The sequence below is a fragment of the Prionailurus viverrinus genome, chromosome D3 (genome assembly GCF_022837055.1).
Source record: "Prionailurus viverrinus isolate Anna chromosome D3, UM_Priviv_1.0, whole genome shotgun sequence".
NCBI classification, from domain to species: Eukaryota; Metazoa; Chordata; class Mammalia; order Carnivora; family Felidae; genus Prionailurus; species Prionailurus viverrinus.
The window spans coordinates 50,115,967-50,141,152 of record NC_062572.1 but is presented as its reverse complement, the minus strand read 5'-3'; the positions used below and the strand labels follow the sequence as shown (position 1 = coordinate 50,141,152).

General features: G+C 42.0%; 1 protein-coding gene across 3 annotated transcripts in view; it reads left to right on the top strand.

The window, feature by feature from the left end:
- The window catches only part of KCTD1 (potassium channel tetramerization domain containing 1), a 188,289-nt gene that overhangs the window by 121,638 nt on the left and 41,465 nt on the right, over window positions 1-25,186 (top strand). For all 3 annotated transcript variants that reach the window (XM_047828567.1, XM_047828568.1, XM_047828566.1), the window contains exon 2: window positions 20,606-20,784. In XM_047828567.1, the coding sequence (XP_047684523.1) occupies window positions 20,606-20,784 (179 nt within the window). The remainder of the gene's footprint in view (window positions 1-20,605; window positions 20,785-25,186) is intronic.

Sequence of the window (25,186 nt, the reverse complement as noted above, 5' to 3'; positions counted from 1 at the left end):
CGCGGTCCTGGGAGCTGTCCCCCATCAGCAAGCAGGGCCTCCTGATGGAAAGCTGACAGTTGCTGCCAGCGAGGTCCAGCATCCTGCTCGAGTTGTTAGAGTGGGCTCCTCACCTCCAGGTAGGTTCCTGAGTGCACCTCCTGGAGGGGCAGGGGCAGGGTACCCAACAAGGTGGTCTCGGGACATTTGCATTAGAAGCCCTAGGTCACAGCCGAGGAGCCCCTGAGTTAGCACCTCCCTACCCCACCCCTGAGCCACTGCTGCAGCCCCCAAATCCCGTTGGTTCAGTGTTCCTGGACTGCAGACTGCAGTCTGTTCTCTTCTTGGAGCCACTGGTACTGGCTGGGTTTTCTGGTGAGTGTGTCCAGACCGTGGGACCCAGGAGTGGTTCTGAATGGCGCCAGCCAGCATTCGACCACCTAAACCTTAATCCTTGCAACACAAATTGCATTTTCCAATTTGCAAGAAGCTGCTAGAAGCTTTCCTTAAGCGAGCAGAGAAGAATTCACAGTAGATTAAAGGAGGCTCTCCACCACTATTTTTCTAAACTCAAAAACTGTTAAACAATAAGATTTTTCACAAAACCATGCAAAGCTTGCCTTAAGGTTATGATTTTTCTGATTTCAACGTCCTTTCACAGATGTTTAACCCTTGCAACAACCGTTGAGATAGTAACTTTGATTATTATCCATATTTTATGGATGAAGCAGTTGAGTCTTGTAATACGCAGATCCATGGCAAGTTCAAGCAGAAAGTCAGTCATTGTCAAGGGGCACCTGGGTGGCTCAGTCAGGTAAGCGCCTGACTTCGGCTCAGGGCATGATCTCACAGTTCGTGTGTTCGAGCCCCGTGTCGGGCTCTGTGCTGACAGCTCAGAGCCTGGAGCCTGCTTCGGGTTCTGTGTCTCCCTGTCTCTCTGCCCCTCCCACCTCCCCCCCCCAACCCCACCCGCTCATGCTCCCTCGCTCCCTCTCTCAAAAATAAAAATAAACGTTGTGCCCAGCTGACTTTCCCCAAAGTAAGTGAGGGGAAGGAAGCAGCAGTTCTGCAGTAATAGGTGTCCAAAAACTTGAGTTCCCACTCAAGTAAGTTTAGGGCTCAATGCCATCGGTTGGAAGCCCTGATGAAGAAACCTGTTTAACTTGGTGTTTCTCGAATTTATTTGATCATTAACTTGCCACCTTCCCCCACTCGGTAATACTTCTCACAATATTTTAGGAACACAAGTCTACGGCAGTATCAGGAAGAAATGTGATTTTTGAGGGGCTTTAAAAAAAGATACACCTCTGTAAGGTTACTTGTACTCTTGAAAAGAATTTTCGCTCTGATACAGAAACTGCAAAAGTTACCGACATGGCTGTCAGCCACTAATGCTATTTGCAGATTCATGGAGCCGTATACACGGCCCTGCGGGAGATGCTTAAAATCTGCTTTAGGTCTTGGCCATTCACTGGCATTGTGACTTGGCCAAATTAGTTAACCTCTATGAAGCCGTTTCTCTCTCTGAAAATGAGGTTATATTAATTCTTTGTGGTCATGGCAGAGATTAAATGAGATGACTCACGTCAAGCACTTGGCACAGAGTCTGGCACACAGTAAGCGCTCAGAAAATACGTTTATTATTAGTTCATGAACGCCACGCAGATTTGCTTTTCAGCAGACTTTGGTGGACTCTGTCTTGGGGATAGACGTCCTCGAGATTTGATTAATGAGAAACTTGAAACTTGGCTGAAGTGTCCAATCCTAATGTAACTGGAGAAAAAAAGATGGGCCCTATTGTATTAGTTTCCTGGGGCGGCCAATAGCAAAGTACCGAAAACCAAGTGGTTTAAGCAAGGGAAATGTATTGTCTCACAGCCCCAGGGGCCAGAAGTCCAAGATCAAGGTGTCCGCGGTTCGGTTCGTTCTGGGGGCTGTGAGGGAGGATCCGTTCCATGCCTGTCCTTGCTCCTGAATGCTCTTCGGCCATCTTTGGCATTCCTTGGCTTGTAGACCCATCACCCTGATCTCTGCCACCATGCCCACATAGCATCCTCTCTGTGTGCAAGTCTCTCCTGTTGATAAGGACGCCATTTGTATTGGGTTAAGGCCCTCTCTACTCCCTTCCAACCTCATCTTAACCAGTTATACATGCAGCCAACAATTGTCTCCAAATAAGGTCATGTTCTGGGGTACTGGAGGTTAGGACTTCAACCAATGAGTATTTGGGGGGCACAACTCAACCCACAATAGTGATAAAGTAAATCAATCCAAATGAAAACATGCAAGAGAAGAGAGACTTGGTTAAACATCCAGTTGTAAAATTTTGTGCTTGTTTTTTTTTCTTGAAACTACTTTTTTTTCCCCCCAATCACTTTTATGGAGATAATTTACATACAACAAAATGAATCAATTTTAGGTGTAGAGTACAGTGAGTTTTGACAAGCGTGTATACCTATGTATCCACCACCCCAATCAAGATCTAGATAATTTCCATCATCTTAGAAAGTTTCCTCCTGCCACTCCCCAGTCACCCCCTTCCCCGTCACCACCTTCACCCCCAGCTTCAGCCCATAGGCAGGTACTGGTCTGCACCCTCCCACTATAGATGAGTTGTAATGTATCTTCGCTAGCGTTTCAAACAAGTGAATACATATACTAATTATATAGCATATTTATTCTTATGTCTGCTTTTATTATTTTTTTAAATTTATTTCACTTTTTTAAAAAGTTTGTTTTGAGACATATTTGAGAGAGACAGAGACAGCACAAGTGAGGGAGGGGCAGAGAGAGGGAGAGAGAGAGAGAATCCTAAGCAGGCCCCACACTGCCAGCACAGAGCCTAGAGCGGGGCTGGAACTCACGAAACCGTGAGATCATGACCTGAGCTGAAACCAAGAGTCGGACGCCTAACCGACTGAGCCATCCAGGAGCCCCTGTGTGTGTCTGCTTTTAAAGTGAACCATTAATCCACAGGAATCTAGTATAGAAGTTTTTAGTATTATAAATCCAGCTCTTAAAATCCTATAGCTAGATGGAGTACAATTTTGATATATCTTTTCATACTATTTTTTAAAGTTTATTTATTTATTGTGAGAGAAAGAGAGCAAGAGAGAGAGGGAGGAGTGAGGGGGACAGAACAGGCTCTGTGCTGACAGCAGAGAGCCCCACGTGGAGCTCAGATTCACAAACCGTGAGATTCTATAACCTGTGCTGAAGTCGGATGCTCAACCGACTAAGCCACCCAGGCGCCCCGATAGATCTTTTTTAAAAAACCAGTTATTTCCTTACTATGCCTATAGCCCTATATTAGATACCTCATATCCTCATGAAATCCTGAGATCAGGTTTGTGATGTAAGTATTCTTTTCATCACTTAATAAAAGAGGCAAGTTTCTTTGGGTATTTAAGTCGTTGATTAGTGCTACCTGGAAAATGGGTTTCGCTGAGGGAAGGTGAACTTTTGCCAAGATGAGAGCTTTAGAAAACTGGAGTATGCTATAAAAATGGCATGGTTGGTGAAATGTTGCAAGGTCATTATAAAGATTAGATGAGATAGTGCATTTCAAGAGTTGAATGTGACCAGGGCCCGGCACAACAGAAGGGCCCCCAAGACGTTACCTGTCATTGCTATCATTAGCAGACTCAGAGACTGTCGCAGCTGGAGCCCCTGGGTGATAATCCAGGCCCAAGCTCATCCCCCTTCCAGGTCCTGGGTGGGCCAGCCTCCTCTAGGGAGAGTGGCCCCGGCCCCTTCCTCCACCGCCTCCCCAGCACACTGCCACTAACGTATAAGCTCTCCTCTGAAAAGGAGAAGGTCCCACGGGAACTAATGTGGGCACTCTTCTGAAGGAGTTCAGCCTCCTCACCTTATGGCGGGAGAAGCTTTGACAACCTGGGGCAGCAGGCGTGTGCGGAACACTCAAATCCAGCTTTCCAAACTCCCAGCCTTTGGGAAATTAAAACAAGGGAGATGCCAGCCCGACGCCGAGATGTTTTCATGTCGTGCCAGTTAGAAGTGGGGACTGTTTTCACCATCTCAATATTTCCAGTGGCAGCCAGGCAGGACTAAAGGTTTACGGGCATAAATTGAAAGGTAACCACCTTGCAGTTTCGTGTTTGGGACACACTGAAAACATTTTAGAGCTAAAATATGGAATGGGCAGGCACCACCTTTCCAGTCATTAGTTTTCTCTTGTTTTCATTCTAGTTTGTCATTATTTTTCTCATCCCGTATCCTTCATAACACTTTTGAAATACGTGTTGAGTTAAGGTCAGTTAGTGTCTGTGTTGACATCCACCCCAAACTAAATCTCCAAATTATCTTCATATAGATCTTGAAGAGGTAGTCATTTTAGCCTAAGTGGCAATTAAAAAGCAAGAATTATAGTTAATAACCTCATGGGGGGGGTACCTGAGGTCTTCTGTTTGGGAATCTTAACAAATGCTATTCGTCATCAATAATTGAGGTGGGATATCATCTGACTTCCATTTAGTTTTACAAGGTGACACAGGACTCCAGGTCTCTCTGGGGAGGTGACAAAAAGAAAATAGCTGGGCACATACATGCATTGAACCCGTGCTTTCCAGCTACTCCTCAGCGGGGCCCTGAGCAAGCCTCTGAGTCTCCCTTGAGCCTCAGTTTCCCTTTTTGGGGAAATAATCACAAACCAGTTCTTTTCCAGCCCTGAGTTCATTTGTTATTCATTATCAAAATATTAATGTGCAAATTCTGTTTTAGAGCTGCTAACTCAAATACGATCCTGTGTTGTGGGATTAACATTAATTTAGTTAAGTGTATTGTCAGATTTGACACGGAGGACATATTCATGCTAATTAGGACAGGTACAGTGAATAAGCTCCTGTTAGAGCTGTCTCATTAAGACTGAATTGAATTGATTTTGATGCTTTCTTACAGATTTTTAAATTAAGAGTAACAAACGACCGCAATTGGTTCCGAAAGTATAGGCTTTTTACCTAGAATTGCTATAGTCCCTTTCCACAATTATTTTTTACATTTCAAATATGCTAATTCCTTGCCACCTCCTATCTTTGTCTTTATTATCATCCAACTAAATTACATTAGTGCAGCTGAATATTGCTTAATATAGATTTAGAGAAGTGGTAATCACTGCTTAATTTCTTTAACATTTTAATTTCCATATACCAACTATATGAAACAGGATATCAAGTACATTATTAGTAAATAAAATAATTCCAGGGATGGGATTTATTTGGAGTCTTAGTTTGTATAAATGGTTGAGTGAATATTATTAATACTGAAATCATCTTCTCCAAGTGATAATAGGCCAGGAAGGTAAGTGCCTTTATTCTTGATTTCAGTTGATTACCTTTTAGGATTTCCCTTAGAAGGCCAGTGCATTTTCAAATGTAAAGATTTAGAACTCATTTAATTTGTTTCAATAAAAAACACTTTTCCAAGGAATGCTAGACTGACCTAGAAACAGGGAGCTAACATTTTTGTGTCAGTCACACACCAGAGTCTTTTCTGGCTTATTTGTCATATTTCAGAACTACAGAAAGGAGGCATGTTTTGGATCTCGAGGGCACTTCTGCTCACGTGGGGATTCTTTAAGCAGTGGCCCTCCAAGGCCATCATCAGGCTCAGGACCTTCTGAAGATGTGTGAAAAGCAGTGACCGTGAGATTTAATGTAATGGCCAGGCACATTTTCGTTCACCCAGTGTCTTCATCAAGATAGACGTTGTACTTCAAGACATTTGAGAAGAACGTAAAAGCAGGACAGAAGGGAATTACTACTTATTTATTCTTGGTGGTCAGCAATACCAAAAGTTCTTTGATACACATTATGCGTTTCAGATAATGTGTATTATCTTTGCTAAGTTCCAGTTTCCGGATGTTTGTGCAGCCCTGCATAACACATAGTATAAAGTAGGCTGGGATTTCACAGCAAGGTGACAACCACTGGACAATAGAGAACAAATAAGAATGGTTATATAAGCAGCTTATGTGTAGACCTGTATTTTGTAAGTATACCTTAGAAATAATCATGAAATCCTTTAAAGACTGTTTTTAATGTGTATTCATTTTTGACAGAGAGAGATAGAGCATGAGTGGGGGAGGGGCAGAGAGAGAGGGAGACCCAGAATTCGAAGCAGGATCCAGGCTCCGAGCTGTCAGCACAGAGCCCGATGCGGGACCCGAACTAATGGACTGCGAGATCATGACCTGAGCCGAAGTCGGACGCTCAACCGACCGAGCCACCCAGGCACCCCATTCATGAAATCCTTTGAAACTAACAATCATCTTTTATAAAATCTTTAAAACCATTATTAGGAATAGTAGCTTGCTATTTATTTATTTATTTATTTATTTATTTATTTATGGAACAAGGTAAATGCTTTTTATAACTTTCTACTCTTTATGTGAATTACGGATTTTTTCACAGTAATCACGAAAGGTGTTGTTAATACTATCTTAAAGACGGAGAAACCGAGGGGTCCCTCGGTGGCTCAAGCATCCGACTCGTCATTTCAGCCCAGGTCATGATCTCACTGTTTGTGAGTTTGAGTCTTGTGTCAGGCTCTGTGCTGACAGTGCGGAGCCGGCTTGGGATTCTCTCTCCCCCTTTCTCTGCCCGTCTCTTGCTTGCATTCACCCATGTGTACTCTCTCTCTCTCTCTCTCAAAATAAATAAATATTTTAAAAATGGAGGGACTGAGGCATAGAGGGTTAAATCACACAGCAGGCATGTGGTGGACTGAAACCCAGCACGCTGGCCCTGGAGCTCACGATTCCATTCTGCCTCCGTATACCATTGCTAAAGTGCTAGTAATATTCTTCCAAATAGAATTTATAAAGAGCGGCTGTCAAATTGTTAAGATTATACCATAAAATATTTTACTTCACTTAAAAACAATATTACTTGTATTACAGAATAAATGTCCACCTAAGTTATTCTTAATGTCTCTCCTGGTGTCTGTGCTGAAGTGACATGTGGCTGTATTGGTGCATTGTGTTACTTGAAGGGTTCTGCCTGTTCCAGCCCCGGGTTAGCTTTCTGTTGTCTTCCCTTCTGCTCCCTATTCTCTCTAAGAAGGTGGTTTCTAACACTTTAGATGGTTATTGGAGAGAAGAGAGAGAAATCTGTGTGAAGGAAGGTGGAGGATGGAGGGGGCTTTCGTATACCCACCTTTTGCATTCTCTTCTGGAGTTCACTGTCCCGTTCTTCAGCAAATGTTTATTGAGTGCCTACTGAATGCCACACTCTAGCTGCTGGAGACTAGGATGCAGTGAACAGAGCCTGCAGTCTGGTTGATTTCCAGGGGTAGTTCTGAACACATTTCATTTGTGAAAAGCACTTCACCCAGTTTGCTGCGGTTTGACGCTCTTGTCCCGGTCGGCCGCCTTTTCATCATTTTTTTTAAACCTTGGCAACACCAACACCGCCAGCCCTGGCAGTTCCTTGGCAAGCCCTGGGCTGCTCAGTTCCTCGTGGCACAGGTATTTTCACTGTGCAGTATGACCGCATCAGGCTTCTGTATTGGGAAGAATTAAGCGTTTATTTCCACAAGATCCCTGTCACCTCATCAGCATTTAATGTTTCCTTAATTAAAATTTGTGCCTATTAATGCCACGAGATTGTGGGTTTTGTTTATTTTTTATTTGATGGATGGGATGAGTAGGTAACAAATCAGAAAAGCGTTTGAGAGCCACCTGCCCCAAAGGAAAAAAAAATCAGTGAGGTCATTTACTGGAAGCTCAGCGCTCAGTTGTAGCACCTTATAGACTTGCTTTATCATCGTCAGTACTATTAATTCATTTTCTACTGTGTGCAAAAATTTAAAAAAAAAAAGCATTTCATTAAGTACTGTGGGGGAGTTTATAGGAAAAATAACTGGGTAGCATTCACCCCCAATTTCATTCTGATGGTGTTTGCAGGGCTTTAATTGGTGCCTGGGATCTTCCATTCCATGGGCTAACCCATTTATCCATGGGCATGTGTATCAGTGAACTTTCCACGTGGGTGAAGGATCTACATGGTTCTCTAAAAATTAGGCTTCAGCCCCACAGTCTTCAGAAGGAAACAACACATAGAGGGATCCTTCCAGTTTGTTATAGAGAGGACCGCAGCAGATTGCCAGACCTGGAGAAAAGCCTTTAAACCCTCCCCAAATTTCCTGCACAGCTACCCACGTAGAGGGACCAAGTAAGGTCCTAATATGGAATTAATAAGAGGATAAACAAGATGGGCAGGTGTTAGAAACTGACCTCCTGTCTATAGATAAGTAGATTCCTGGTTGGGAAATGAGATAAAACCAGTCTGGTCCACTCCACTCCCCACAACACGCAGGCTTTTCTTCCTCCTCGCTTTTCTTGTATCTCCTGTATTTTCCTTTCCATCAATTTCCCTTTCCATCTGCCTGCTTCATCACTGTCCCTTTCTCACCTCCTGCCCCTTTCTGTTCCTTCGAATCTTCTCATTTCTTCTCGGCCTGACCTCTGTCCCTGTCCTGCTTCCCAAATATGGACCGCTTTTCTTTATGCACAAAACTGTATTTACCCATCTCGCTCTGCCACCTCTGTGGTTGTCATAGCATTGCAGGCTGTGTCTTGTGGTTGAAGAACCATCTAATAAAATCAAGCTGGGGCTTTTAAGAATACCAAAGGCATTCTGCTGCCCGTTTCTCTTCCCTGTAGCAGAAATGCTCCAGTGTGTCTGCTGCCACAGGCAAATGAAAGGCCTGTTTTCAAAGTTGGATCCAGGTCCTAGTGGGTCAGACACTCCCAGATTGCCCCAGAAGGAGACAGCACATTTGAGACCGGAGAATGCAGGCTTAGAGCCCTGAATATTTTGCTTCTGACTTTGAATCAACTACTTTTCTTTTTTCTTTCTTTTTTTTTACCTTGGGCAGTTAATGTAAATATTCCTACCTCAGCTTCCTTTACAGAAAACAGTATGGCCCTTACTCTCCTCCCCCTCTGGACCTTTTGGAAGGCTGTGGGTTATGATTGATTGTTCATAAGGCCTTTGGAGTTCTAGGATCTCACAGATAACTGCTTCGTATGCATGGGGCACTAATGTAAATTCCAGGTATGATTTTTGTTTTTTCCTAACACATTTCCATTTTTGTACCAAACTTTTCTTGCCAATCAGGTTGATCTTTAAAAAAGTTGGTTTCTTGTTTTTTTTTTGTTTTTTTTTTTTTTTTTACTCTTGTTGGTGTTTATTTTAAGATACTTCTCCAAGAACACAGATGTCTCCTTTTACAGTGTGAAAATTGTAAAGAATAGCTCATCGCAGTAAAGTAGCGAGGAGGATGACTGTTTGGCTGCTGTCTTTACTGCTCATTCGCCTTCTTCCTAATCTGTGTTTTCAATGCTATCTTCTCTCCCATCTGCTGCTAAGCAGGAAGTTTCATCAGCTGATGTCCCCTCAAAAATATCCTGAGACACGAGGGTGCTGTGCTCATACCAGGCTTAGTGGCTCAGCTGTGGGCAAGGTTGGGCCTCTTGGCCCCTTAGTTGGCTGCTGGCCGACCCATCGTTGGCCACCTCGCAAGGAGCAGAGCCAACCAAGGTAGCCCGTTGAGTCATCCCTACTTGTATTCAATACCAGTTCCCACTAGCAACTCGAACAGAATGACATGACTAACAACCAGGGTGACTCAAACATCTGGAAGGGGGTCAGTCTACATCTTCTCATGGTAAAGATCCCACCTGCAGATTTCAACCAGGAGAAGCGTTTCTGGCAAACCACTAGACCTCTGGAGTGCCTATCCACGTGACGCACCACCCTTTCGTCTTGGTGTGCACACAACGGGACTGCTTCCTTCCATCGCCCCCCATTTTTTTGTTTATCACTCAGTACATCTTTTTGAAAAGTTGACGCTGATTCTGCCTATAAGAGAGTGTTACTTTATTAAAAAACATCCATTTTCTATCACTAATACAGTTGTTTTCTCTTCCGGAAGGGGATCTCAAGCTGCTTTCAGACAGCTGTAGTATTTTAGAACAACACAAGATGTAAATAAATAAACAATAGCCCCATTAGATGGCACCAAGTAAAGAATCTCTGAAGTAGGCATTCTGTTCATTAAGCACCATATTTTATTGGCTATTTCCTCCTGTTGGTGAAGGCAAATAAAAAGCTGTAGTGATTAAAATTTAATCTTCCTAATCAGCCAGAGCAAATGCTGTGACTGTTAAGGAATCTCTCTGTGTTAGCTTCTTTTTTTTTTTTTTTTTTTCTTTTTTCTTTTGCATTCATGCTTTAGGAATGCCTTTCATTTCATGACCGGTTCTCCTTGATTTCAAAGAAGATTTGAATTCCAATTCTGACCTCCTAAAATGCTAGCCTCCTTAAGATACTTGAATCTCTATGGCGGATAGTTTTTAAAATTACAGCGTAGTAAGAAATCAGGAGTTAAAAAAGCATTCTAGGCCATCTGGTCCAACAGTGTATATTATCAATGGGAAAACTGAAGCCAGGTAGGTGGCTTGCCACGGTCCCTGTCCCTCTCCAGTGACGTGGCTTGGGCTCTCCTTTGTCCCATCCTCTGAAATATGCTGAGTTAAGAAACGTTTGTCAGCGTCAGTAGAAGTACTGCAATGGTTCCCTCTTTTAAAAACTGATTGGGTTGGGGCCCCCGGGTGGCTCAGTCAGTTGAGTATCTGGCTCTTGATTTCAGCTCAGGTCATGATCCATGCTGGGTGTGGAGCCTGCTTAAGATTCTCTCTCCCCCTGCCCCTCCCTCCTGCTTGTGCTCTGTGTCTAAAATTAAAAAAAAAAAAAAATTAATTAAATTAAATAAAAATTAAAAATAATTGTGCCAGAACTTAGTATGATCCTCGTAACATGGAATTACTAAGTATAAGTGTTATTTAGCAGTAATAGACTCTGGATTCATAAAGCCAAGTGCATGCCTTGCTGTACCAAAGTATTGCTTGCCCTCAAAAGGATTTGTTGAAGAGGGTCAATAACTCGTTTTCAGAGCATTTAAAGGATGATTTGATTTAAATTTTTTTTTATTTACATGGGGATCTCTTCTCTTCAGGAACTGCCTGTGCATATGGCTAATTCCCAGAGAAGACTGTCAACTCCCTGAAAAATTCAATTCCACATTGCCCTAGCCTAGCTCCAAATAGAAGAGCCAGCCAACATTTTCTAAATGAATGAACAAGTGAGCAAATGAACTTTTTGAAACATCTGTTGTATAAGTTAGAGTAAGCTAGTATATTTTGAACGCTGTGTGTTCTAATTTTTTATTTTTTAATGCACAAAGGTCAAGCAAATAACCATCTAAGAATTTTAAGAGGAGGTTCCCAGAGATGCAATTAAGGTTAGAAGGAACACATTTAGCTTTTGACACTGCTAGACAAGGAATTTTTATGACCACATCCAAGAAGTCAATACGTCAAGTTTATTGTCTATTTCGAGGCAGATGTGTCCTGTAGTTAAGATCTAGGACTAGCAGTTAGAGGAGTAAATAAAATGCCAGTTCTCTGTGGTGGGGGAAATACACAGTGTGTGGTGGGGGAGGAGGAGTCCAGTGCTGGGCCAGCTGGCTCCTGCCTTCTGCATGACCACTGACCATCCTCCTAACCCTCCAGCCAGTTGTGTTCATTTTCAAAACAGACTGTGTGGAAGACCGTGGATGGAGCAAGGTAAATCTGTCCCTTCTCTTGTGAAAGCCGGAGCATGGATAGCCTAGTAATGGAGCGTGGTAACCTTATCCTGGTACACAGTGACTAGTGTGTCAAATATCGCTGTAAATTCATTACTAGATAATTATAGGCTAAGCCGCTTGACCCCACAGTCAACTTCCTTCTTCGTGAAATGGTGATAATACTTAACATTGTGCAGGGGTTTCTGATTTCAGACTAGGAGGCCCTCTGTGAGCGTTAGATACTGTTTCATTGCCAGCTTCTGCTGCCATTATGCATTCTCCTTCCAAGAGAATGCATGCAGAGCACCAACTTCTGGAAACGTGGGAGGCATGCAGGTACATCTTTCCTTGTCTTGCTTTTGCTGTCTTTTGGATCTGGGAATGGACGAACTCGAGGAGGGCGCAGATGACCAGATAGTTCCCAGGAGTGTGGAAACCATATATTCCCGCACCATTCTTTCAGGATCAAACTAAATAGACTTCTGTGTCAGCTAAATACGAGCTTACCATGACCTGAGGCCCATTTAATTTTTGGTTCCACATATTTCCTCCCTGGCAAGAAAATAAAGGGAAAGGAAGCATTATCCGAAAATTTCTGTATTTCTTCATTCAGTCCTTTGTTTTAAAATGTCAGAAAAAAAGAAAAAATCCTGATTATGAAAGTAAAATATAGCAGCATGCCAAGAGTATGTACTAATTGATTTAATTGTACATTTTTTTCTTCTTAAAAAAAAATTTTTTTTAATTTCAAGAGTAATAAATGCTCTGTGTCATAAAGCACAAGAGAATAAAAACAAAAATAAAATTTGTCTGGAACATCATTACATAGTCCTAACCCCTACTAATATTTTGATGTTAATTCCAGAATTTTTTATTGCACATACACATATCTTTGAAAAATAGTCTTTCCCTATGGAAAAGGGACGGTAGGTTCTATTACAGAACCTACTTTTCCACTTGAATGCTATGTTTTTATTTTATTTATTTATTTATTTTTTTAATTAGTAACGTTCATGGGTGCTTGGTGGCTCAGTTGAGAGCTTGACTCTTGATTTCGGCTCAGGTCATGATCTCATGGTTCCTGGGATTGAGCCCCATGTTGGGCTCTGTGCTGACAGCACAGAGCCTGCTTGGGATTCTCTCTCTCCTTCTCTCTGCCCACGTGCACACTCTCTCTCTCTCTCTCAAAATACGTAAATATTAAAAAAAATAAAATAATTAGTGACATCCATAGTTGAGCTGTAATGTGTATTTTAAAATACTCTAATGTTTTACATGCATTTAAAAATATCTAAGAAATCTAATTTAAAAAATAATCCAGCTATAATAAGCACAGCAAAGTTCTATCAAAATATTCTGTTTTTCCAAGTTCACTTTCCTTCTGGGGGGAACAAAAAGCAGAGAAATTTTGGCAAATAGTTGTTCTTTTCATGGTCCCAGCTCAGTAATCTAATAAGGGAGCTTCTCAGATACATGTTTCATTTGAAAAAGAAAAAAACAAAAAGGCATGTTGAGGGTACGCACGGCATATCTGGCAGAGATTGTGTATTGAAATAGATAAACATTAGGAGCCCCTCCTCTTGGCCAGCAGCAAGAGTAACATTTTGCTGTTTCAGATTAGGAAGCCATTGCAGATTAATTTAACACAGTTGCTAGTCATTTTGAAACAACTTTGAAGCCTCCTATTTTTGATTTCTGGGATTTTTTTAAATCTGTGAAATTAAGATTTTTGATCCGAAAAGGAAACTCGGTACAATTCAATTGCCATTTCATTTTATGAACATAACTCTGCCGATTTCATTCTCCACTTCCTTTCGTACACTTGTCCACGGCACATAACTAGCATCTTGTTATGCTCTGTCCTGTTTTCTTTTCACTTATCTGTACCCCACGATATAATCCTTTCATCACTGTAAAATGCTGTTTTTTTCACCTGTGGATCTTCCCTCCTCAACTATCTCTAAAGTTCTCTGTATTTCTCCATTGCTCCATAGAAGTCTTCTCTGTACATCTGGTTTACTGCTCTGTGAGATTTCATTTTTCATGTGCAGAAGGAAAGAAACTTCCTTTGTCCTTCTCTATGCCAAGCCTTGTACTATACGCCCTCACAAACATGTGTCACCCGCTGCTGGCTTTATCTCTCTGTAGGGTGGGAAGATTTAGCCCTGAATTAGAGATGAGGAAACGAGTCTGATAGGTTTGGAAACTTCTCCGAGATCACACAAAGGGTAAGGCCAGCTGAAAGCAGGTCTCCAGTTTCCAACACCAAGGCTCTTTCTCCTGTGCCTGTAGGGTGTTCTGTATAGGTTACTTTTCCAGCTGTATAAAGCTTTGAAAGTTGTCTTACCTTAAAAACATGTTTTTCTTTACTATTTTTGGGCAGGAATCTTTCTTCAGTATATTGTATACTTTCCAGTCTAAGCTAGGGGGTTTTTTGGGGGATGATGTCATCTTGAATGATTTTTGTAAGTAGCTATTGTCCTATGGGCTAGAAAACCAATGATTACATCTGTTATAAATGCATGAATTAAGAGTAAATAGGTTCTGTGAAGTTGAAGGGGGCTCCTATGATAACGTGAATGGAAGATTTGATGTCAGATTTGGAGGCTTAGAAGGCTTTGGGGCCTAATTCTCAGGTGTCTTCAGAGATTGACAGAAACTGTCCTCTAAATAAGTTACATATACAATACTCACAGACTTTAAAGTGCTGGTGGGCTTTTGTTTTTATTTTTGTTTTTCTGTTTTTTAACTCATGTGAAATTATAGGAGTTTTTTCTCTCTTTTCTCAGGTCATTCTCCTATTTAGTTAAAGTCAATAGAGGCCATAGAGATTGAACGTGGTAGGAACCCAATAAATATTTCTTGAATAAATGAAGAAACAAATGAGATCTCTCACAAAATACGTTGACATTATGGTTGAGAATCTTGTTATACCATTAAGTATCTATGATCAGTAAACTGATGTTTTTCTATAAGAACCGTCATTATGAGTCCAATAGGATTGTGTCAGTTCTAAAATAACACTCTGAAGGCAACCATAGATTTCCATCCCAGGAACTGGCAACATCCATGCTTAAGATACGTTGAGTACAGTTTGGGTACCCTAAATGGTTGGCCAGCTATCAAAAAATAGAATTCATGAGAACACTCCAGTCTCTAGGCATTCCATTTCATGTAATATAGATGCTACTTGAGTCTCTCTCTCTCTCTCTCTCTCTCTCTCTCTCTCTCTCCCTCTCTCCCTCTCCGTGTGTGTGTGTGTGTGTGTGTGAGAGAGAGAGAGAGAGAGAGAGAGAGAGATACTAAAGTTGAAATTTGTGGAAAAGTTATGATTTGTGTTAAATTCCTTCACTCCTCTATAGAATGTTATGAATTACAATATCAAATAATATAGATAAGTATTTTACTATTGACATGCTTTTCTGGAAATATCCCTAAGACACCTGTTTCTTTTCCCAGTGAAAGAGGTAGTGTAGTCCAACTTGATAGTGAAACGTGACATAAGACAGGGGCATACATTTTTAACAAAGTCAGTCATTCAAACTTTCAGTTTAAACTTCAGCTCATTTGTTCCAGGCAGTGCCCCTGGGGCTCCTGTTTGAACAGCACACAACTAGGTTAGATTTAGAAGGCAAATTTTTCATTAGCTTCTTTTGAAAGATGCCTGAAGTCAAATCCCTTGAAGGAGTCTCCTACCAAAAAAATTATTGCTGCTTTGTTGGGTAGGTGAGGTGGATGATTAAGCTAGGGAAGCCTCAGACTGAAAGCAGCCAAGAAATGGAAACTTTAAAGGTAAGCTGATCAACATGCCTGGAAAATCCAGGCGTATGGGATAGAAATGGGGGAAAGAGGAATTTGAAATACAATTTCAGATGGCTGTTTTATGTCAAAGTACCATAGTCAGATTTGGTTTATCCTAGGAGAGGAAATAATAAACATCTTTTTAGTTTTTAAAAAAGGTAATATTTCACAGAAATTTAGATGAGTATTTGAACAGCATGGTGTTTTGATTGGAGTTTTTCCCAAGATTATTTTCGGTTTATTTTCTTTTTAAGTAGAACTTAGAGTAAAGTGAATGAATAAATCTTAAGTGTCCACATGCGTACAACTGTGAAACCACCCAGATCAAGATTTAGAACTTGTCTAACTGTCCAGAAGGCTCATTCTTTACCCCTCCCAGTCAGTAACCCCCACAGGTGGCCAGTGTTCTGAGCTCTGTCTTCATGCATTCATTTTATGGTTCATAACTTCATGTGAGTGGGCATACAGGACATGCCCTTGTGTCTGGTGCCTTTTCTCAGTGCTCTGTGAGAGCCATAGATGTGTTTTCCTCACTGCGTGGCTATTAATTTATTTTCATAAAATCAGTAAATAGGGAGAAATAGTGCTGTGAAGTCATGAACTGTCTGTATTCACTTCTGAAGTAACTCTGCTTCTCCATTTAAACATGGCTGCGGGGCGCCTGGCTGGCTCAGTTGGTAGGGCGTGCAACTCTTGATCTCGGGGTTTGTAAGTTCAAGTCCCACGTTGGGTGTCGAGATTACTTAAAAGTAAAATCTTAAAAAAAACCAAAAACCTTGTAAAAAATAAATAAACGTGGCTGATAGGTTCGGGTCTGTCATGATTTGGGCTTCCATATATTAAGAAAAATTCAAGGTAAGCCTTTACTGTGCTGTCCAGTGGTACAGCCGCTACCAATGTGTGGCTATGTACAATACAGTTTAAATTAATTACAATAACATTGAAATTTTCGTTTTTTAGTTCCACTAACCACACTTCAAATGCTCAAATAGCCACATGTAGCTGGTGGCCACCCTACCAAATGGAGCAGATCTAGAACATTTCCATTCTTGTAGAAAGTTCTGTTGGACAGTGCTGTTTAGAAAGCTGGCTGTTGGCTGACTTCCTCTTTCCTTTCCTCTTTTCCAGACATAGGATGTTGTAGTGGGTTTTATTTATTTTTTTCATTGTAAGTTGTCATTTACTTCTGTGGTTCTCAGGCCATCATCTTACAAGCTTCTGTTTCCTACAGTGTCCCTCTAGACCTTGGGGAAAAGGTAAGTGGGAGAATTCTCACAACATGCTATACTTTTAATTTCTACAAACTACCGTGTGCTCTCCTACTTCAGGGCCTTGGCGATACTGCTTGGAACCCTTCCCAGCAACCCGCTCGCTGTGTGTTGATTTCTCATCTATCAGATTTCAGCTTAGACTGTCTCCAGGGGACCTTCCCCATCCCTCCTCCCAGCCCCCAAGCCTAGGTTACCGGCCCCCTTGATTCAGCTGCCACAGTAACATGGCCTTTCCCTGCCTGGTAGCAGTTGCTTGTTTCCTGACTTCTGTCTCCCACCAAACAGCGAGCCCGGTAAGGTCAGGGACCAGTGTGTCACGTTCCCTGTTGTATATCCATTTCTTGGTCGAGTGCCTGGCACTCAGGAGAGGTTAGTAAATATCGTGGAAGGAGGGAACAATGGGCTGCACAAGAAAGGGCCAATAACCAAATAGCTTAATGTTAGGGTTCTTCTCTCCTAGGTAGAGTCAGTTCCAGGTGGGAGTTTATCAGAGACAGCTTTCTGTCTGGGCACCTTACAGAACGCTGGGCTGTTTCGTCAGGAGTGACGATGGCACAGCCAAGGCATTTGCGCCCTTTCTGGTTAAAGTTTTTGGTTTGCCTTTCATTGGAAATAATTCTAAGAGATATCCAAACTGAGATGATGATGGGTGAACAATCAAAGAGAAAGGCAGATGGGGAAGTGGAGTTGAAAAGCGGTCATAATACGGTAGAAAATTCTGCGTCTGTCAGCAGGCAGCTGTTCACAGCATCACAGGCGACGTCTCACCAAGCCAGATGACCTCACAGGGAGCCGCATCAAGGAAGGGTATTCTGTCAGGATAGGTATCAGAAACCCCAACTCAAACTTGCTTTAAAAAGAAGGAGATTTATTTTCCCAAGTAACAGGAAGTCTTGAGATGGGCACAGAGTTGGTCGTTTCGGTGTGCCAGCAATGTCCGTGAGAACCCAGTTCTTTCCAGCTCGGCGTGGCCACCCTGGGCATGGGCTTCGTCCTGAGGCTGGAAGGGAAATGGGGGCTGCAGGTACAGGCCTCCCATCTGGGCCTCAGAGACTAGAGAAAGAAGAGAAAGCCATTGGCAAGGGAAGGGGTTGCCAGAATGTGTCAGAGGAAGCATCTGGAGTAACTGCAGTAGCTACAGAGTATCCACTGGAAACGCCAAGACCTTCCAGCCCCAAACATCCTCTTCCCCCATCCCAGCCTATGCATTTTAGAAGTTCTTTCAGTCTGCACCAGTACAGAAAGTAGTGAATGAAAACCCTTTACTCTGTTAGCAAATACCACTTAATGCCTTAGAAGTCATCTAATGGGGACACACCCAGACCAGGGAAGATTCCCAGAATGGAGAAAGAGAGCAGAGGAGGTAAGTCAGGGGGCTCAGGGAAGACCAGTTCTGAAACTTGGGAGCCCTGCCAGAGTGAGCCTGAGCGTGGCAGTCAGAAACCCCCTCCTGGCCCTTAAGGGTTAATCCCCCGCCCACCCGCCGCTTGAAGAAACACTGGCTTAATTTGAAATTCAGCAATATCCATACATTTATGATTTACAATGTAAATGGTATATATTCTGGGAAATCTGGAATCCTTCAACCGATCGGTTATGCTTTAATTTTTTTTCTCCTTCTTCTATAGACCTCGCAGTGTTGGAGCTGTGCTGAATGAGGTCACAGTCTAACTACAGTATTAACCCTGCAAATCTGTTCATTTTCGCCTGAGCACCCTCAGGCAGGATACAGAATGTGTCCAATTGAAAGACTATTACAGGCGCTGCGGTCCATGATGGGATGAATTGTAACAGGGTGGAAGGTACTGGGGGGGGCGGGGAGGGGGTGTCTTTAGCCAGGTAGGAAGTATCTCTCAAAAGCAGAGGTTATGTGATTGCATTTTGAAAGGAAAAATCTTGTTCTCTCTCACTCAAATTTTAAAACGCAACTTTTAATATTCTCAGATCTTAACTGTTTTATATTTTCTACCAACCGTGTCTGTCTTTGTATTTCCCCCCATCCGATACCTCTTCAATTTCTCTTCTCTGTGTGCTACACACATCCTTTTGTGTTTTTTTAATACCTTTTGCATTATTAAAAATACAGAGGAACATCTAAAGAATAATAGAGTGAACACCCGTGAACCGACCACCCCATTTAAGAAATAAAACACTAGCTCTTTTCCTAGGACTGTTTCTGGGCCCTGTTTAATTCAGCATGGAGAAAAGCACAACACAGATGGTCAGCGTTTTGTGTAAAGGCTCAATCGCCACGCATTCATGGTAGCTGCAGAGTTTCAGAAAGTATGTGCATTCGCTGTCTTGCCTAGACATGTGGTTAATGCTAAGTAGTCTAACAGTTGTGCCCCAGGTAGCTCCTAAAGCTGTTTCAGATCATAAAATCTATGATGTTTTGCAAATTTATATTTTATCATGCTGGGTTTTATGCACAAAAACTAGATGACTTCCCCTTTATAATCTCTATCAAAGGCATTTTTCAAAATCCCTTTATTATGCCTTGTCACTGGCTTTGCCACGCATTGTTTGCATGTTTGAAAACAATCTCTGGCTAAATTATAAATCTGAGAGTATTGTTGTGGCGTTAGCCTTGCAGAACTGAGGGATACATGCTATTTTAACTTATTCCTCAATTGTAGATTCTAAATATTTGACCCCTTCATTGAGTGCCAGAGACGTGACTTGACTTGTCTGTGGTTTGGGCCCTATCACCAAGAGAGTGATAGACCATGTTTGGATAGTGCTTGAAATATTTATATTGTATCAGTGGAAAGGATGTAATATTTTATTTCCTCAAGAGTACAGTTCCTTCAACATGTTCTCGCTGCCCCCGTGTGATGTCCTCCATCTGCTCCGTTTGCTCACATTGTACCTTTAAAAAAAAGTATTTTTTAATGTTTATTTATTTTTGAGAGAAAGGGAGAGATAGAGTTGAGTGGGGGAGGGGCAGAGAGAGAGGGAGACACAGAATCCCAAGAGGCTCCAGGCTCTGAGCTGCCAGCACAGAGCCCGATGGCGGAGCTGGAACTCGTGAACTGCAAGATCATGACCTGAGCCGAAGTCAGAGGCTTAACCGACCGAGCCACCCGGGCGCCCCTGCTCACATTGTACCTTTGCCTGTGGGGCTTCTCCATTGACACCTGCCCCATTTCTACCTTGGGAGCTTGATCACTTCAAGAAGTCTGGCACAGAGAAGAGCAACTTGCTCATGCTCACAAGCACATACTTACCACTGAAGGGTACAGTCTTTTCCAAGTGTCCCCAGACCTTTAGTCTTGTAGAGAGTGAAGCAGGGAACAAATGGGTAGAGTGTGTGTTGATTTTTTTTTTTAATCTCTTGACTGATGAACTTGGGGTGCCTGTTTACAAAGTTGCTTGGAGAATGTGTGCTGAAGGCCAGGTTCGTCATACCCTCATTTTCCTGATTTAAAAAAATAGAAATCGAGCATTGTTGCAGAACACAAGTGCTGAAAGATCTGTATTTATCCCAACTGCATAGCAATAGGGAAGTTTCCAAAGAGAAGGATAAAGCCTATGTATTTTATTTAGATATGGGTTGTTTTAAGTGTTGATTGTCTTTTCATTTGGAATGAGGGTAACTCTCCATGTGCCATTTAGCAGTTGTTAAATGTGAGAATTCATTAGTAAAATAGGCCGTCATAGAGCTCAGGATGATTGGAAGTGAACATTAGTTCGGCTCCTTGATTCAGAGCTTGGGAAGTTTTCCTTTTCTTTGTTACAGATTTTGTGTTTCTAATATTCATTACAACAAGAGTGAGAGCCTGCTGATTTTTCAAGATTTTATTACCGAAAGAATATCAACACTAGTCTCTGGCTTATTCTTTATGATGCGTGTGTTTCCTTTCTCTCTACCGAAAACGTGTCTAAACTTGCTTATCTCTCTGTAGGACAGTCGGCCCAATATGTCAAGACCTCTGATCACTAGATCTCCTGCATCTCCACTGAACAACCAAGGCATTCCTACTCCAGCACAGCTCACAAAATCCAATGCGCCCGTCCACATTGATGTGGGCGGCCACATGTACACCAGCAGCCTGGCCACCCTCACCAAATACCCCGAATCAAGGTAATCCGAAAAATGGAAAAGTCACACTCGGAAGTGCATGTATTTGATGATCTAACTGTTTTTCCTTTGACCAGCACAGCAGCGTGGACTTACTGGGGCCGGGGCTAGAGCACGAGGGTGCCGTGTGGGCCCCCCGGCTACCCACGCTGCTCTTGGACGTGGCTGTCAGTCTTGTCCGAGTCAGGGCTCGACCCACAGCTTAATCAGGTCCACGTAGACATGTCACATAGGAATGGAGTTCTAGGATATTTTGCCCTGCAGAGATCTTCAGGTTTCTCAATGTAGTACAAAAGGAAGGATGATTTCTATTGCTACTGGCTTTTCTTCTGTCCTTTTCTAAAACACTTTCTGATTAGTTCTTAAGAATTTTCTAGGAGGTCATTTGGTGCGCCAACTTGTGAGCTAGAGAAAAAAAATGAGAGGCTCTTATCAATGGGGCAGTATATTTACAACACAATGCAAAAGTCCAGGAAGCCAAGATAGTCTTGTTTAAAAAAAAAAAAAAAAAAAAAAGGCCAGTGGGACTTCTGAGGGATCAAGGCAGATAAATAAATATAGAAAGTGTCTGAAGAGGGAGCATGGTTTACAAACAGGCACTATACAGTTCTGCTTTTTTTAGTCTTTCTCTGTTACCTGATATTTTATGAAAGGTTGAGAAGAAAGATAAAATTTTCTCTCTCAGTTTCCAGATTGAATTTCTGCAGCCAAAGTGAAATGATTTTTTTAAAAAACAGATGACCATAGGGGCACTTGGGTGGCTCAGTCGGTTAAGCGTCCAACTTCAGCTCAGTCTCACAGTCTGTGAGTTCGAGCCCTGCGTCGGGCTCTGCTGACAGTTCAGAGCTTGGAGCCTGCTTCAGATTCTGTGTCTCCCTCTCTCTCTGCCCCTCCTCTGCTCATGCTCTGTCTCTCTCTGTCTCAAAAATAAATAAAAAACATTAAAAAAAATTTTAAAAAACAGATGACCATTAATTCAATGACCAAAAAGCTTTATATTTTTAAATGAAATGATTATATCATTCAGTTATTAGTATTATTGAGTCCCCACTTTCCCTAAGTTCATTGTGACAGGTGCTACAAGATCATGCTACATGATGGCTATATTTTTAAAGAATATCATATAAGGAAGTAAGGTTTCTTTTTTAAAAAAATACTTATTTCCATTCCTTCTAATCTAATACCAACATCAAAGAAAGAAAATCAACACGCCTCTTCAGATGAACACTTAATTCTAGGGGGCAAGCCACAAAACGTACACGAGCCAAAAAGCAAATCCTTAGCTGTAGCAAAATTCACTGATCTGATCTGGTGGCCTTTTGTTTCATTCAGTCCAATTTTTAAACTCTGATCCAGGAGGGAAGTTAACAATGACCCATGTGCACACGACATAAATAGTAGGTTTTCTTCGAAGGCTCATTGCAGCTGGGGAGGGTCTCTTCCTACTGACTAAAGCCGCACGGGGGTTTGGCATCCATGAAGCTCCCCCGTATCACTTAGCCTGTTGCAAGAGTGTTGGAGGTGCTGTTTATTCAGTTCGTCTCTCGAGTGATTTGCCACTTTAGAGACCTCGAATAGGTGTTTAACTTGGAGAGTCTTCCTCTGGCCCCTCTGCGTGGGCATTTCTAACAGTCTACTTTCAGTCCCTCGTTGTCCACACCCTGAGACAGGCATCGCATTCCACGATCTCAGTACTCCGGATACACCGTCTCATATGGCAGCCACTAGCCACATGCAGCCTTTGAGCACTTGAAATGTGGCTGGTCCAAATCAGAATGTCCTCTAAGTGTAAAATTGCACTGGACTGTAAAGAATTAGTGCCTACCAAAAAAAGTAAAATATCGCAGGCAGACAGTGTCTCCTTTGCTGTCCTGCCCACTGTTCCCTTGCTGTGTATTCAACAAACTTCTGTCTCTTTAAAAAAAAAAAAAAAAAAAAGCAACTCAGTAGTTTTTTATTATTGATTTCATGTTGGAATGAGAATATACTGAATTAAATATGTCATTAAAATTAATTTCACCCGTTTCCTTTTACTCTTTCAATGTGGCTACTAACAAACCCAAAGTTGCATACATGTCTTGTGTTTTATGTCTGTTGGACAGTGCTGACCTATACACAGATTTTTTAAAACTCTAAGCAAACCCACTTCTTCCCCAACCTGATACGTACATACATGATAACTTGAATTTCTCTTTCACCAACTTCATTAGAAAAGGTGAAATTGTTCGTCTTCCTTTCCCGATCTTTCCCCACACATCCTCGCCACCACTGGGCCACAGTGTCATGGGAGAAACATCAGAAATACTTCATGGTTCATTAGTCCCCACATTTAAATGCTGATGCTGCCATTTAGTACTTGTTTGGCCATGGATAGGTCCAATTTCTAAGCGTCTGTCTTCTCACTTGTAAAATAGACACGGATAGGTCTTCTTGTAAGGTTATTGAGAGGATTAAATGTGATTACTAAAAGCACGCCATGGCCCTGTGCCCAACACATAGTATTGCCTTTATGCTTAATCTTCTGCCAAACCCAGCAATTGTTTCTTTTCAAACTGCCTTCCAAATTCCAAATATATCCCCTTCCTTCATTTCCTAGACCATGGAAACAGGCTCACTTTTGGGTTCTTGCCTGAATGACTGCAGGCTCAGGGGAGCCGTCGCCTGCAGCTTTTGGTCCTTTATCTTGACGCGCCTACCTGTCCCAGAACTGCTGAGCTGTTCTAACATCATCTTGATCGTTAGGAGATATTCTTAAGCATATGTTAAGACTCGGAAACAAGCCTTATAAAGTGACTTCTCTGTTGCTTACACCTAAAGCAGATGATGCTGGTTTAGATGTTGAACTGACCATTCTGCTCCCTCTTATAGTGTGTGTGTATGTGTGTGTGTGTGCGCACGCGCATTTGGTAAATAATCCAGTGTTCATTTCAAGGCAGCAGTCAGTCTAAGGGGACCCATACATAAATTTTTGTAGTCAAAGATACAGGGAAGGAAGGGTTTCATGCTTTTCTTATACATGTCAGTTACTCCTCCCACCTTCTGGGAAAATCTCTTGCATATCTTCACCCCTTTGGGGATAAATCCTAGGAGATTAGGTTGCCTGTGACCATAGAGTTACAAATAGTTCCAACTCGAGTTCTCTAGATTCTAGGGTAGTCTGAGCCCTTCTCCCACTGTGGAACCATTCCTTGCCCCCTCGCCCGTCAGCACACCCTGGTTCCTCTCTCACTTGCCTTTTCCTTGGTGTAGCCCAGAGGAGTGGATGACTTTTTCCTTGGTTTTATTTTCTAGAATTTCAAGAAGAGACTTGTAGTATAAAAGCCTTAATTTGTTTATAACAAGTGATCATAAAAAATGTAATATCTTTCTACAATTTCAAAGGTTCTACACAGAGCCTTTATTCCATTTTGAAATGTTTTATATGACTTTTCATCCTGTCTCTATTTATCGCCTTCTTGGCTAAAGACCACCCTTAGAACATGGTCCCCAGAAAGTGGTACAATGGACCGCACAGCCAAACATTAGAAGCACCTGGGAAGCATTAAAAAGCCATACATGGTCCTGCCCCAGACCAATAAAATCAGAATCTCCACGAGTTTCCTAAGAGATTCTGACTTTCACCATCTGGCTTTGAACAACACCAATGTGGATGGTCCCTCCAAGTGAACATAGGCTTCTTCCTCAATGAATATTTCATGCTATATCATAATGGCTATTAAAATAAAATACGTTTTGATCTTTATTTCTTTAATTACCAAGGTTACCTGTTCCACTGTGTGTGGGTACCCCTATGCTTTGGTGTTTTGGGTGGGGGGAGGCTTCTAAGCCCTGAGTTGGGATTCAATAAGCAAGTTTACTTTTTACATTTTACAACAGAGCTCCTCACACACATCATTATTCACATTCATTGTCAGGTGGTTTCTAGCTAAAGGACTGAAGGTTTCAAATTAACTGGAGCAGGTGCATACATCAGTGATGTGCTGTGTTTTACCGATGTTTTGTGTAAGATGCAGAACAGCTCTTTGGAGGGGTTTATGAGACCGAGGCCAATCCACACCCCCTCAGGGATCAAGGAGATAGATCCCTTGCAGAGTTGCTGACAAGTCTCCAGTTCCAGTTGCTGTTCTGAATTGTAATCACCGAGAAAAACACCTAGTTCAGATCTGCAAGAACAGTACATCAAATAAGTAAAACAACAAAACAAGTCAAAAAATATATCACTGTCATGAAAAGATTTTTAATGGATTTTACAAAGAAGATAGAACGTATCTTACCTGACAGTTTGCTAGCTTGACTGATAAATTATAAGCATCTAGACATGGGAGGTGGGCCTCACCTGTGCTCTTGCCCTGGGCCCTGCAGATTTTAAGGACAGACCTGATAATGTCTGATTTAAAAATCTAAG